The sequence below is a fragment of the Staurois parvus genome, unplaced genomic scaffold (genome assembly GCF_062004578.1).
Source record: "Staurois parvus isolate SC_StPar_1 unplaced genomic scaffold, SC_StPar_1.0 ptg000231l, whole genome shotgun sequence".
Classification (NCBI taxonomy): domain Eukaryota; kingdom Metazoa; phylum Chordata; class Amphibia; order Anura; family Ranidae; genus Staurois; species Staurois parvus.
The window spans coordinates 524871-539349 of record NW_028318027.1 but is presented as its reverse complement, the minus strand read 5'-3'; the positions used below and the strand labels follow the sequence as shown (position 1 = coordinate 539349).

Genomic DNA, 14479 nt, shown 5'->3' with positions numbered 1-14479 from the left:
ATGGTCATTAATATATCTTTTGTTTCCAAGGGTGGGAGAGGTCTGAGGTGTGAATGGTCATTAACATATCTTTTGTTTCCAAGAGTGGGAGAGGTCTGAGGTGTGAATGGTCATTAACATATCTTTTGTTTCCAAGGGAGGGAGAGATCTGAGGTGTGAATTGGTCATTAACATATCTTTTGTTTCTGAGGGTGGGAGGGGCCTGAGGTGTGAATGGTCATTAACATATCTTTTGTTTCCAAGGGTGGGAGAGGTCTGAGGTGTGAATGGTCATTAACATATCTTTTGTTTCCAAGGGTGGGAGAGGTCTGAGGTGTGAATTGGTCATTAACATATCTTTTGTTTCCAAGGGTGGGAGAGGTCTGAGGTGTGAATTGGTCATTAACATATCTTTTGTTTCCAAGGGAGGGAGAGGTCTGAGGTGTGAATTGGTCATTACAATGTGTGACAAGACATCCTGTGTTCAGTGTTTTGTCCATCTAAGTACCTTGAAAACGTTTTGCATGCATTTTTCATGATGAAAAAAGGCTGTAAACAGCATAGAGAACTGGAAGAGTTAAAAAAAATTCAGACGCAAACGCTTATAAACACGATTTTCCGCGTTTAGTCGCATTTACAAGCATTTTGCATTGATAAAATTGACTGGTGAACGCAAGTTTTCTGCGTTCAAAAAAAGTCTGTAAACTCAAATGCCTGTAAATTACTGTAAATGAATATGTGTACATGGACACCTAGGAAAACATTAGGGTGAGTTCAGGGGCTGCTGGAAAAAACGCTGAACAGCTCCTAAATGTGAGTTTATCAGCTGCAGTGTACAAGAGCCCTTAGAGATTCTAATACGCTCAAGTGTGAATGGAGCCTAGTTGCTGAATGAATGTGAAAACTGCTCTAGTGTATGAGATGTACGGGTGTCTGAACTGATGCAATTAATAACACTCTCTTGTGACAATCTTGTTCACAGATGACCCATCAAAAGAATCAAACACTTGCAGCTGAAATTTTGATTGTTGGATTTGAATACCTCATTGCCTACAGAATTCCGTATTTCCTTTTCTTATTGGTCATCTACACATTGACTTGCTTTGAGAACCTGCTGGTCATCTTTTTGGTTAATAAAAGCCCTCACCTCCACTCCCCCATGTACTTCCTGATCAGTAACTTGCTCTTCGTTGGATTTGTTTACATCACCAATCTGGTTCCACGGATGCTGCATGACTTACTCTCAGGAAGAGGGGTCTTCTCCTTTCTTGGCTGTACTATCCAAATAAATGTGATGGGAGGTGTGTCAATCGTGGAGTCTTTCCTGCTTATATTAATGTCCTGTGACAGATTTTTGGCCATTTGTCACCCTCTGAGATATTCCGCTCTCATGCATACTAGACTGTGCCTGTATTTAGTGATTGGGTTTTGGTTGATTTCCTCTGTGATTATGGCAGCAATATGCTATTTCTTAACTAAAGTGGAATTTTGTGGCCCTGTTAGAATCAACCACTTCCACTGTGACTTCAACACCCTGATTCTGTTTGCCTGCTCAGACATAGCACCTCTTATGTTTCTTACCATCGTGGTCAGCACTATACTGTGTGCTACACCTTTTGTGGGGGTTGTTGTATCGTACACCTTTATCATCATGGCCATCCTCAAGATAAAGTCAACCAAAGGAAGAAAGAAAGCCTTCTCCACCTGCAGCTCCCACCTAGTGGTCTCAGCTATATATTTTGCCATAATTTTTACTTTATACGTAGTGCCGAGGAGTAATAATTATTTCCAGGTCTATAAATCAATGTCCTTTTTCTATTTATACGTGATTCCACTGATAACCCCCATCATTTACACGCTAAGGAACCAGGATTTTCAAAAAGCACTACAGACCACAATGAGTGAAATGAAACAATATGTCATAAATGTTCATTTTTAATGTATTCCAACAATAAACTTTTGAAAAAAAAAAGTAAATTAGAACAATGTTTTAAAATTTAACATTCCAGACTTGTATATGCTAATTTTTTTTTTTTAAGAGGAACTGGAAGCTGTGCCCAAAAAAGGCAAGTATGGAAACCTTCTTGAGTATTTTATTGTCATGCTATACGAGGTATATGATCATATATAGTGTGTATGTTTTGTTTTCTCTTTTTGTATGCAGAAAGTAAAAAATAAAAAAAAAATAAAAAAAGACAAGTATGGCAAATGACTAGTCACCGGTACTGGCTGTGGTCTCCAAGCCACTGAGTATGGCAAATGACTAGTCACCGGTACTGGCTGTGGTCTCCAAGCCACTGAGTATGGCAAATGACTAGTCACCGGTACTGCCTGTGGTCTCCAAGCCACTGAGTATGGCAAATGACTAGTCACCGGTACTGCCTGTGATCTCCATGCCGCTGAGTATGGCAAAGGACTAGTCACTGGTACTGCCTGTGGTCTCCATGCCGCTGAGTATGATAAAGGACTAGTCACCGGTACTGCCTGTGGTTTCCATGCAGCTCATATTTTCCCCAATAATGACTTACAATGCCGTGTTCTTCTTTATGTCTCTGTGTGAAGGTGGCCATCTCAATAGACTCTAGAATAAGGTTGTCCAACCTGCAGCCCAAGATGGCTATGAATGCGGCCCAACACATAATCGCATACTTACTCAAAGTGGTTATAAAGGCTCAAGGTTTTCTTTACCTTCATGCATTCTATAATTTTGCTAACCCATGGAGAAAGTGTAGATAGAGAATAAAAGAAGTCCAAGGATGGTCTATAATATTTATAATCACTGACAAAAATATCTGACAGGGTTTCCAGTCTTCCTTTTTTTTATTTCTGTGTGTTGCTGTTGGAGAGCATCAAACAAGAGATCCCTGTGCTCAAATCCCAACCGCTAGTGCATGCATTTATCCATCAGGTGCTAAAGGGGTGTAACCACATATTAACACTAGAAATTCTGAGGACCCTCTGCACACTGGTATATATACCCTTCCAGCAGACTATGCAATAAATAGGGATATTGTGTTCACACATATTGCAATACATGCTGGCTGTCCTGACAAAATAGTATTGAAAGCGCTAGTAAGGACGAGGGAGAGTAGGTGAGCATACTTCTTATAGTAAGAGGCAGAAAAGCCATCAGGGCTGGGCTGTTTTCTGATCTTAAGTTCTTTGATAGCAGACAGGGTTTCAGCTGAAAATGATAGGCTTCTCAAGGGCTTCTAGGTGTTGTGCAGATAGAGTTGGAAAAGAGAGGTTGGCCAGGAGGTTCTCAGCACGAGCTTGGTCAAAGGGCTCTGTTTGATAGTATAAGAGTGCTAGATGCTTACGGAAAACTTGAAGTATACAAGATGGATTGCTGGGGTAGTCACCGCGGGAGAGTTTAAGGTGAGGTTTGGTGGTGTGGTCCAATCTACGAAGTGAGAGAGCCAATAAGGTGTCGGGTTTATTAGCTTTAGTATAGAATTTATGATGGGATCTGCAAAGGGATAATTCAGCCTGGTCTGAAAAGAAAATGTTGAGTTCCAAACTGGATTGTTCTAGAGCTTTACGGTGAGAAGGAGTAGCCTGGAACAGTTAGTGAGATTGGCTGTAAGCTGCCTCAAGGCGGAGGCGTGTTTGTCTTTTTTCTCTGCTGAGGAAGGACGACTTACTGATGCAAAGTCCTCTAAGAACAGGCTTATGTGCTTCCCACAACAGAAGTGGGGAAATATCAGGAGTGGAGGTAAGCTCCAAGTAATCTTTGAAAGCGTTCTCTAGGTCAAGGCCGTGTGTAGGGTGGGATAGCAGGTTATCATTAATTACCCAGGTACTGAGGGAGATAGGGAAGAGAGAGACGTGAGAACTGCGCAGTGGTCGGACCATGGTATGGGAAGAATGTCAGAGTCAAGGAGTCTAGAGGAGGTGCTGATGGTCACAAGAATGTGGTCAATACGAGAAAAGGAGTTGTGGGGGTGAGAGCAGTAAGTGTATTTACGCTTAACTGCGTGGAGTTCCCTCCAGGAGTCCACTAAAGATTGGCGATTGAAAAGGTGTTGGAAAGAATGGGGAGTGGCTGGGGGAGGGGTGGTAGAGGAGATTTGTCAAGGAAGGGATATATTACGAGTCTCCACATATAAGCAAGCTGCTGCGTTTATGGTGGTCAATAGTTGTCAGCAAATGGCATAGGAACGGAAGGGGACCTAGATTGGGAGCGTAATAAGAGACAACTGTAATTGGAGAGTCTAGTAGGAGTCCCGATAGAATTAGGCAGCGGCCTTCTGGGTCACCAAGCTGGGCATGAAGCACAAAAGGGGCTGTGCAATGAAAAGCAATAAGGACACCTCTACACTTAGTTGTCGTAGAGGCAGTAAAAATTTGCGGGTAGATTTGGGAGTAGAAGTAAAATGTGTTTCCTGTAGGCAGATGATATGCGCTTTTTGAGACGCAAAAAAGCGAAAGGCCTTGTTTCGCTTTATGGGAACATTAAGGGTAAGAATGTTTAGGGGTACCATAGAGGTAACAAAGAGATCTCAATAGTCAGATGCAGCTGGGGTGAGTACTGATGGAACGGTCCCTAGGGGAAGGGAAAAAAAAAAGGAGGGAATGAAAGGTAAGAAAGAGAGAGAAGTCACACAAGAAAGGAAAGGGGAAGAGAAGATCAGGGGAAGAAGGTGGGAGGGAGAAGGGGAAACCAATGACAACGGCCTGGCCCCCAGGACTGGGGCAAAGCAAACAGTCCAGAGGGTCAGAAACAGCCTGTGAAGTGAAAAAAACTGACACCTCATGGGCCGACAGTGAGTGCACAGTGGCAAACATAGAGGAGAAGCAGCATTAGAAAAAAAAAACAGGCTAACAGACACCAGGTGAACCAGTGTCTGTAGCTCCCTAAGTAGTGGAGGAGGAGTCTGGGAATCCAAGCACACCAGCGGACAGTAAAAAAAAGAGAAAGCAAGGCTAGGACAGAGTGTCAGGTGTGGTCGGGTTCGGGACTGTCCAGCATCCAAAAAGGAGAATCAACAAACTCAGCCAATCTTGGACGAGTAATCCAAAAGATGAAGTAACAACATCATTTAGTAATATTCTTCACAGTAGGCATAACAGTGAGTAATGGAAAATAGAATAAATGACCCTAACAACCGTAGGAGCATGCAGCATAAGTAAAAAGAACAAGGTTACAGACACCTGTAAAACCGGTGTCAGTAGCTCATTGAGTAGCGGAGGAGGAGTCTGGGAATCCGAGCAGAGAGTAGAAAACAGAGGTTGTAAGACTGGGGTGGGGTGTCAGGTGTGGTCGGATTCGAGACTATCCGGCAGCCAAAAAGGGAACCAACAAACTCAGCATTTTGGTTGAGTTACCCAAAAGAGGAAGTAGCAGCATTATTTGGTGATATTCTACACAGTAGGCATAACAATGAGTAAAGGAGAAAAATGACCCTAATGACAGTAGGAGCATACAGTATAAGTAAAAAGAACAGGCTCACAGACACCTGGAAAACCGGTGACAGTAGTTCCCTGAGTAGCAGAGGGGGAGCCTGGGAATCTGAGTACACCAACGGAGAATAGAAAATGGGGGGTTTAAGGATAAAGAGGAGCGTCAGGTGTGGTCAGATTCGAGACTACCCGACAGCCAAAAAGGGAACCAACCAGCTCAGCAATTTTGGATGAGTTACCCACATGGGGAAGTAACAACATTATTTAGTGACATACTACACAGTAGGTATAACAGTGGATAAAGGGGAAAAATGACCCTAACAACAGTAGGATCATAATATAAGGCACTGGATCAAGGGAAGGCCCCACCTGGGGTAGGCAGGCCGGGACAGGAGACCAATTAGGTAGGAAGGCATTATCCAGGAGGAAGGCTGGAGTAACTAGGCCAAAGAGGGAGGACACCGATGAGGCTACCCTGGGGATTATGGGCTAAGGGAGAAGATCTACCAGGATGTTCACAAAGGGGATGTGAATCTGTGGAGGTTGGCAGGGGAATGGGTCAAGGTGGTCAGATTAGTGACTACCCGGGACTGTCCTACTTTGAAGTGACAGGCACTGGATCCCCTGCTCAGGGATTCACCCAGATTGGCTGGATTAGGAGAATCTCGGGTCTGGGGTGGTATAGCCAGAAACACTGGTTAGCTCTCCAAAAAGAGTATTTTGCTGTAAAAAACTTGTATATAGTTCTAGGAAGTTGTCCTCGCTTTCACAGGTCTATTAGGCATCCTGTACACCCCTAACCCTATCCCAGATGAAACCCCCTAATAAAACCTCAAAACAAAGCTCAAGGACTAGTCTCCTGGATGCAAGTTACTGGAAAAATGTGTGTTGCCTGGCTGACGCCTGGCATTCCCTATCACAGGTGAACACAGAATAATGAGGACGTCCGGCGAGAAGGACGTGCGTCGGCGAGCTCCTGCTCCCCTGGCCCCAATCCGCTGCCATCTGGGCAGCAGCGGACCCTAACGGGGGCCCCACGATCCTTCGGTCCCTGCTCATCAGCCAGGTAAGGCCACTGCACCTTTTCCCCGGACCTCCGGGACTTGAGGCCTACCCGGCACCCGAAGCCGCGGCCTCGATTTTTGGCGCGGCCGACCCGGATCGCCGGGCATCAGCCCAGGCCGCCGCTGCTCTGTTCCCCGGTCCCCGCCGATCAGCCAGCCTCCCCAGGGCCCCCCTCACTGGCCCTGGGTCCATCCCGACCACCGGGTACCAGCTCGCCCGGAGCAGCCACGTGCTCGTCAGCTCCGGCGCCCCCGCGCCCGATCCGCTGCCATCCGGGCCCCTGAGCCTGCTGCCGATGTCCCCACCAACACCCTGAAGGGGACACAGACACTCCGTCCCTCCAGCGGAGCTCCGGCGGTCCGAAGCGGCTTGAGGCCTACCACGGCACCCGAAGCCGCGGTGTTTCCTGCCGGCCGTGGCTGGAATCACAGCGGGACGCCTCCGCTCCTCCGGGGAAGCTACCACCACCAGCACCAACGGTCCTCCTAACATAGGAGGGATCCACCTCCACCCCGACGCTCCAGGACATCAGGTACTCCACCAGGGGCACCCACTACCCATCAGGGAGCCCAACCACCATCCCACCGGCAGCCACCAGGGATCCCACCACCCACCAGAAACCCTAACCACCAGGGACCCCTAACCACTATCCCTCTAGGGATCGCTACTAACCCACCAGGGATAGCACGGCCACCATCCCACCAGGGATCCCCTGCCCTCCACCCCACCTGGGACTACCAGCCACCTCCCACTGCGTTTCGGACACTGCTTCGCCATCCCTGACCAGCACCCCCTCACCCACCCTGACCCTTCCTGCACCCCGCTCACCCCAACATGCCGCCCGCGCTCCTCCTCCTTGTCCTCCTCTCCTCCATCCCTAAAACCGCCTTCCTCTACCCACCCACCCCCGCTAAGCAGCTCTATATCGCCCCCTCACTTCTCCCCTCTCCCCACTACGGCACCCACCACCTCCTCCTGCTACTCCACTTCCCCGCTGACCCACTTGCCACCACTTTCAGACCCAAGCGCTCCTACACCTCCCGTTCCCACGCCACCTTCCTCACCCTCCTCCTTCTCATATCAGCTGGGGACATCTCCCCAAACCCTGGCCCCTCACCACCTCACACCCCCCCTAGAGCCCCCCCTGCTCACGCCAGCCGACGCGACCCCCTCAACCTCATACATGTACCCCTCCTCCCCATATCTATCCCCCCTCTCTCGGTTGCACTCCTGAATGCTCGTTCGGTTTGCAATAAGCTTACCGCCATCCATGACCTCTTCATCTCTCGCTCCCTCAACCTCCTAGCAATCACCGAAACTTGGGTACAGGCCACCGACTCCACCTCCCCTGCGGCACTCACTCATGGAGGTCTCATCTGGACCCATTCACCAAGACTGAGCGATCGCAGAGGTGGTGGTGTCGGCTTGCTCCTGTCACCGCTTAGCACCTTCCAGGTCCTCCCTAACCCACCCTCTCTTTCCTTCCCCTCCTTTGAGGCGCACTGCATCCAACTCTTCTCACCCACCCCCCTAAGGATCGCAGTGATCTACAGGCCTCCCGGACCCATAGCCCGCTTCCTGGATGACTTCGCCGCCTGGCTTCCCTTCTTCCTCTCCTCTGAGCTCCCCACCATCATCCTCAGGGACTTCAACATCCCCATCAACGACAACACCCCGGCTACTTCCCAATTCCTCCACCTAACCTCCTCTTTCGCGCTCACACAGCACACTCAATCCTCCACCCACCTCGGAGGGAACACCCTGGACCTCGTCTTTTCCCACCTCTGTACCCTCAACCAGTTCGCGAACACCCCCTTCCCTCTCTCCGACCACCACCTCATCACCTTCTCCATCTCCCCTTCCCCCAACTCCCCCCCTCAAAAACGCCAAACCATCACCAGCCGCAACCTCCGCAACCTGAACCCGGCCCCCCTCCACTCTGCCGCCGACTGCCTACACGACAGCATCCTCTCACTGTCATGTCCTGACATAGCCACCACCTTGTACAATGACTCACTGTCAGCTGCCCTAGACTCTCTGGCACCCCTTACCACACGCATCATCAAACCCAGACCGCTTCAACCCTGGCAGACCGACAGCACTAAACGCCTCAAACGTCGCAGTCGCGCACTGGAGAGACTGTGGCGCAAAACCAGGTCCCCTCATACTTTCTCCCTCTACAAATCTGCATTTCTTATCTACACCTCCTCCCTCCACGCCGCCAAGCAGGCCTACTTTGTTAACCTAATAAACACCCTCTCCTCCTGCCCCCGCCGACTCTTCTCCACCTTCAACTCCCTGCTCTCCCCCCCCCCTCCTCCACTCAGTACCTCTCTCACCGCCCACGAAATTGCCACCCATTTCCACAACAAGATTGACGCTATCCATAAGGACATCGTCAACTTGCAATCTACCTCCCCACCTAGCCTCCTCGCCCCCGTCACCCCTTCATCTCCCCCCTCCTCTGCCCTCACAACCGCACTGCCCCCCTCCTCTCCCAATGCCCCGCCCACCATAACCCCCCCCGCACTGCACTCCCTCAGCCCTGTCACTACTGAGGAAGTCGCCAAAGTCCTCTCAAAAGCCCGCCTCACTACCTGCCCCCTGGACCCTATCCCCTCTCAACTCCTCCGGTCACCCCCCTCTTCCCTCATCCGCTCCCTCACCCACATCTTCAATCTCTCCCTCTCTACTGGTGTATTCCCCTCCCCCCTAAAGCACGCGCATATCACCCCCATCCTCAAAAAGCCCTCCCTGGATCCCGCGGACCCCAACAACCTCAGACCCATCTCCCTGCTGCCACTCACCTCCAAGCTCCTTGAACGCTTAGTCTACGATCGCCTAAGCTCCCACCTTACTGACAATAACCTCCTTGACCCTCTACAGTCCGGCTTCCGTCCCCTACACTCCACTGAAACCGCCCTCCTCAAAATCACTAACGACCTACTCAACGCCAAAGCCAAGGGCGACTACTCTGTCCTCCTTCTCCTGGACCTCTCTGCGGCCTTCGACACAGTTGACCACCCCCTCCTTCTTAATAAACTACTCTCCCTTGGCATCGGAGATGCTGCTCTCTCTTGGTTCTCATCCTACCTATCCCGACGCTCCTTCAGTGTCACCTACAATGGTGCCACCTCCCCCTCCCTCCCCCTCTCTGTTGGGGTCCCCCAAGGCTCTGTCCTTGGACCCCTTCTCTTTTCCATCTACACCTCCTCCCTGGGCAAACTCATACAATCTCACGGCTTCAACTATCACCTCTATGCTGACGACACCCAAATCTACCTCTCCACCCCTCACCTCACCCCCACTATCTCCGCCCGCATCACTCACCTCCTAAATGACATCTCAGACTGGATGTCGCTACATTTCCTCAAGATTAACCTCTCCAAAACCGAGCTTCTCGTCTTTCCCCCTGCCCACACCCCCCCCCCCCATCCTATCCATCATCACCAACAACTCCACTATCACTTCCGCCCCGCAAGCCAAAGTCCTTGGCGTCATTCTTGACGCGAACCTCTCCCTCCAACCGCATGTCAAATCACTCACAAACACATGCAGGCTCCATCTTCGCAACATTGCCAAGATCCGCTCCTTCCTCACCCCAGACACCACCAAACTTCTAGTACACTCCCTCATCATCTCACGCCTTGACTACTGCAACTCCCTCCTCACTGGCCTACCCAAGTGCAGGCTCTCCCCGCTCCAGACCATCCTGAACTCAGCTGCCAGACTCATCCACCTTACCACCCGCTCCACCTCTGCCACCCCCCTCTGCCTCTCCCTCCACTGGCTCCCGATTGCCCAACGCATCAAATTTAAACTCCTTACCCTGACCTACAAAGCCGTTCACAACACTGCCCCTGACTACCTCACCAATCTGATCACCAGGTACCACCCTACCCGTACCCTTCGCTCCTCACAGGACCTCCTTCTATCCTGCTCCCTGGTCTCCTCCTCCCATGCACGACTGCAGGACTTCTCCAGGTCCTCCCCCATCCTCTGGAACTCACTGCCCCAATCCATCAGACTGTCGCCTTCTCTATTCACATTCAGGCGCTCCCTCAAAACCCATCTCTTCAGGGAAGCCTACCCCACCCTCACCTAACGGCCATCCTCCCTCATTCCTCCTACCACTTCATCCCCCCCAGCCACTTCCTACTGTACCTTTACCCCCTCCCTCCTAGATTGTAAGCTCGTAAGAATAGGGCCCTCTTACCCCTCGTACGCTGTCTGTCTTTGTTGTACTGTGCCATGTATTGTCCCCCCCTATTGTACAGCGCTGAGCAAACCCTTTGGCGCTATATAAACTCGTAGTAATAATAATAATAATAATAATCACATTGTCAACATGGCTGCTGTAACCTCACCTTTTTATAGTGAGGAGGATAGCTTATACAAAGTACCCCTTGTTGACCCTTTTATGCCAGCTGATTTAAAGTGGAGCTCCACCCAAAAGGGGAAGTTCCGCTTTAATTATTTGTCCCCCATTAAGGATTGGCACCTTTGGGGAGCGGGGGGGAGTGGGTTCCCGAATTTGACAGGTACCTGCTCCCACTTTTGCTGCAATCACCTAGGCGATCGGAAATGGAAGGTGTCCTCCTTCCCTCTTTCCTTGTAGTCTTCTGGGACACATGACAAGTCCCAGAAGACTACGGGGCCATTCACAAAGCGCCACACTTCTTGAGCATGTGCAGTGGGCACCCGGCTGTGAAGCCACAAGCTGTTACAGCCGGGTGCCCACACTGAAGATGCCAGAGCCAGGGAGAGAAGACGGCCGGTGAAACCAGCCGTGGTGAGGACACCGCTGGACTGAGTGACAGATAAGTGGTTGTATTTTTTTTTTTTTGTATTAGCAATTTTTATTAGTTTTCACATATATACAGTCATGGCCGAAATTGTTGGCACCCTTGATATTTTTCCTGAAAATCAAGTATTTCACACAAAAAAGGTATTGCATTAACACATGTTTTGCTATACACATGTTTATTCCCTTTGTATGTATTGGAACAAATATAAAACAGAGGCAGAAAAGCAAATATGACATAATGTCACACAAAACCCCAAAAATGGGCTGGACAAAAGTATTGGCACCCTTAACTTAATATTTGGTTGCACACCGTTTGGAAAACATAACTGAAATCAGTCGCTTCCTATAACCATCAATAAGCTTCTGACACCTCTCACCCGGAATTTTGGACCACTCTTCCTTTGCAAACAGCTCCAGGTCTCTCTTATTGGAAGGACACCTTTTCCCAACAGCAATTTTAAGATCTCTCCACAGGTGTTCAATGGGATTTAGATCTGGGCTCATTGCTGGCCACTTCAGAACTCTCCAGCGCTTCTTTGCCATCCATTTCTGAGTGCTTTTTGACGTATGTTTGGGGTCATTGTCCTGCTGGAAGACCCAGGATCTTGGACGCAAACCCAGCTTTCTGACACTGGGCCCTACAGTGCGACCCAAAATCCTTTGGTAATCCTCAGATTTCATGATGCCTTGCACACAGTCAAGGCACCCAGTGCCAGAGGCAGCAAAACAACCCCAAAACATCATTGAACCTCCACCATATTTTACCGTAGGTACTGTGTTTTGTTCTTTGTAGGCCTCATTCCGTTTTCGGTAAACAGTAGAATGATGTGCTTTACCGAAAAGCTCTATCTTGGTCTCATCTGTCCACAAGACGTTTTCCCAGAAGGCTTTTGGCTTACTCAAGTACATTTTGGCAAACTGTAGTCTTGCTTTTTTATGTCTCTGTGTCAGCAGTGGGGTCCTCCTGGGTCTCCTGCCATAGCGTTTCATTTCATTTAAATGTCGACGGATAGTTCGCGCTGACACTGATGCTCCCTGAGCCTGCAGGACAGCTTGAATGTCTTTGGAACATGTTTGGGGCTGCTTATCCACCATCCGGACTATTCTGCGTTGCAATCTTTCATCAATTTTCCTCATCCGTCCACGACCAGGGAGATTAGCTACAGTGCCATGGGTTGCAAACTTCTTGATAATGTTGCGCACTGTGGACAAAGGCAAATCTAGTTCTCTGGAGATGGACTTGTAACCTTGAGATTGTTGATATTTTGCCACAATTTTGGTTCTCAGGTCCTCAGACAGTTCTCGTCTCCTCTTTCTGTTGTCCATGCTTAGTGTGGCACAGACAGACACACAATGCAAAGGTTAAGTGAACGTCTCTCCTTTTTATCTGCTTTCAGGTGTGATTTCTATATTGCCCACACCTGTTACTTGCCCCAGGTGAGTTTACAGGAGCATCACATGCTTGTAACATTCTTATTTATCCGCAGTTGTGAAAGGGTGCCAATACTTTTGTCCAGCCCATTTTTGGAGGTTTGTGTGACATTATGTCGAATTTGCTTTCTTTCCTCCCTTTTTTTGTTTTGTCCCAATACACACAAAGGGAATAAACATGTGTATAGCAAAACATGTGTTAATGCAATACGTTTCGTGAGAAATACATGATTTCCTGGAGAAATATCAAGGGTGCCAACAATTTCGGCCATGACTGTATATATATACAAGCAGTAAATTAAAAAAAAAAGAACACAGGAAAAAGAGGGAGCACATCGATGGTGAAATCTGCATGGTTACAGACATAATGTCACAAAGCAACAATGAGGAGGCCATCAGAACCGTACATTTGGAGAAATGTGGGAGGAGGTGAAATTATCCCATGGGTGCCACACTGCCTGGAACACAGCAATCGAACAGGCGTGTAGAGCAGTCAGGTACTCCATCTGTCTCACATCAGCAATAATTTTAAACAGAGTTGGCATTGAAGGAGGTATAGAGGATAGCCAACACATAGGAATGCTTCTCCTAGCCACTGTCAGAATGTGTGGTGAGTTTCCTGGCCATTTTGGGAAGACCTGGGAATGGCAGGCTCAATAAAAAGTATAGGGGTTCAAAGGGGAGGGAGGTATGCAATAGCAATTGTAAAAAGGACAAAACCTCTTCCCAAAAGGGAACGATGGATCCACAAGTCCAAAAAATGTGGAAGAGGGAGCCAAGGTCTTTCCCGCAACGCCAGCAGGTGGAAGAAGCATTCGGATTAAAGGCATGAATTACTTCGGGAGTTTTGTACCACAGCATCATAATTTTGTATGTATTTTCCTTATAAACCACACAGACAGAAGATTTAGATGTGTTTTCCCAAATTTTCTTCCACTGAGTCAGATCGATGTCACATTGTAAAAACTGGGACCACTTGTGCATGTAATGGTGAGTGTCATTAGAGAGGGGGGAAGCATCCATAAGAAGTTTATATGTATTAGAAATTAAGCCCCTTTGATGTGGACCCTGTATGCACAGACGCTCAAAGGGAGTGGGTTTCCCAAAAGTCAATGTGGGGGACATGGTGGAGAAAAAGTGGTGTATCTGGAGATAGATATATAAATGTTGGGAAGGTAGATCCTTTTTCTGGAGGTATGCGAATGGTTGCAGCTTCTGAGTCACAGAGTGTACTAAGTGGCGTAGTTGGAAGAGGTTAGCTGTGACCCAAGGGAGCACCCGTGACACTGCCAAACTGTCTGGAAGGTTGGGGATAAAGAGGATATTAGTCAGTGGGGAGCAATCTGATGTCAATGCAAACCTAGTCTTACATTTCTCATACTCATGGAGAATTGCATGGGGCCAAGGAAAAGACGACAGATAGGGACAAGATCCACCACCGAGGTCGACCAGAGGAGAGAGCAAGGATGAGTTGGAGTCAATTGTAAGGACTCAATCTCAGTCCATGGGGTGGGAGGGTTATAGGAGGACCACAATGCGAGGAAGTGGAGGTGAGTAGCATAGTAATAGGTCACCAGTATCCAGTGCCCCTAGGCCTCCCCTAGAATGCAAAGAAAGTAGTACACTATGTGCAATTCTATGTCGCTTATTATGCCAAATGAAGTGTAGAAGGGATTTCTGGAGGGAGTGTAGTCTGGACATAGGAACAGGAACGGGGAGAGTCGCTAATAGATACAGAAGTTTGGGCAGTACAGTCATTTTTATGACATTGATGTGTCCCAGGAAGGATATGGG

General features: G+C 48.8%; 1 protein-coding gene across 1 annotated transcript; it reads left to right on the top strand.

Annotated features, from left to right (window-relative positions):
- Positions 1 to 961: 961 nt before the first annotated feature.
- LOC149460371 (olfactory receptor 5P68-like) lies at positions 962 to 1918 on the top strand. The gene has a single exon (XM_089679745.1). It carries the CDS (start codon positions 962 to 964, stop codon positions 1916 to 1918), a length of 957 nt encoding a protein of 318 aa, XP_089535871.1.
- Positions 1919 to 14479: the final 12561 nt, after the last annotated feature.

What these genes read in the sequence shown, in the direction of transcription:
- LOC149460371 (XM_089679745.1), top strand. Translation starts at nt 962, where the DNA reads ATGACCCATCAAAAGAATCAAACACTTGCAGCTGAAATTTTGATTGTT.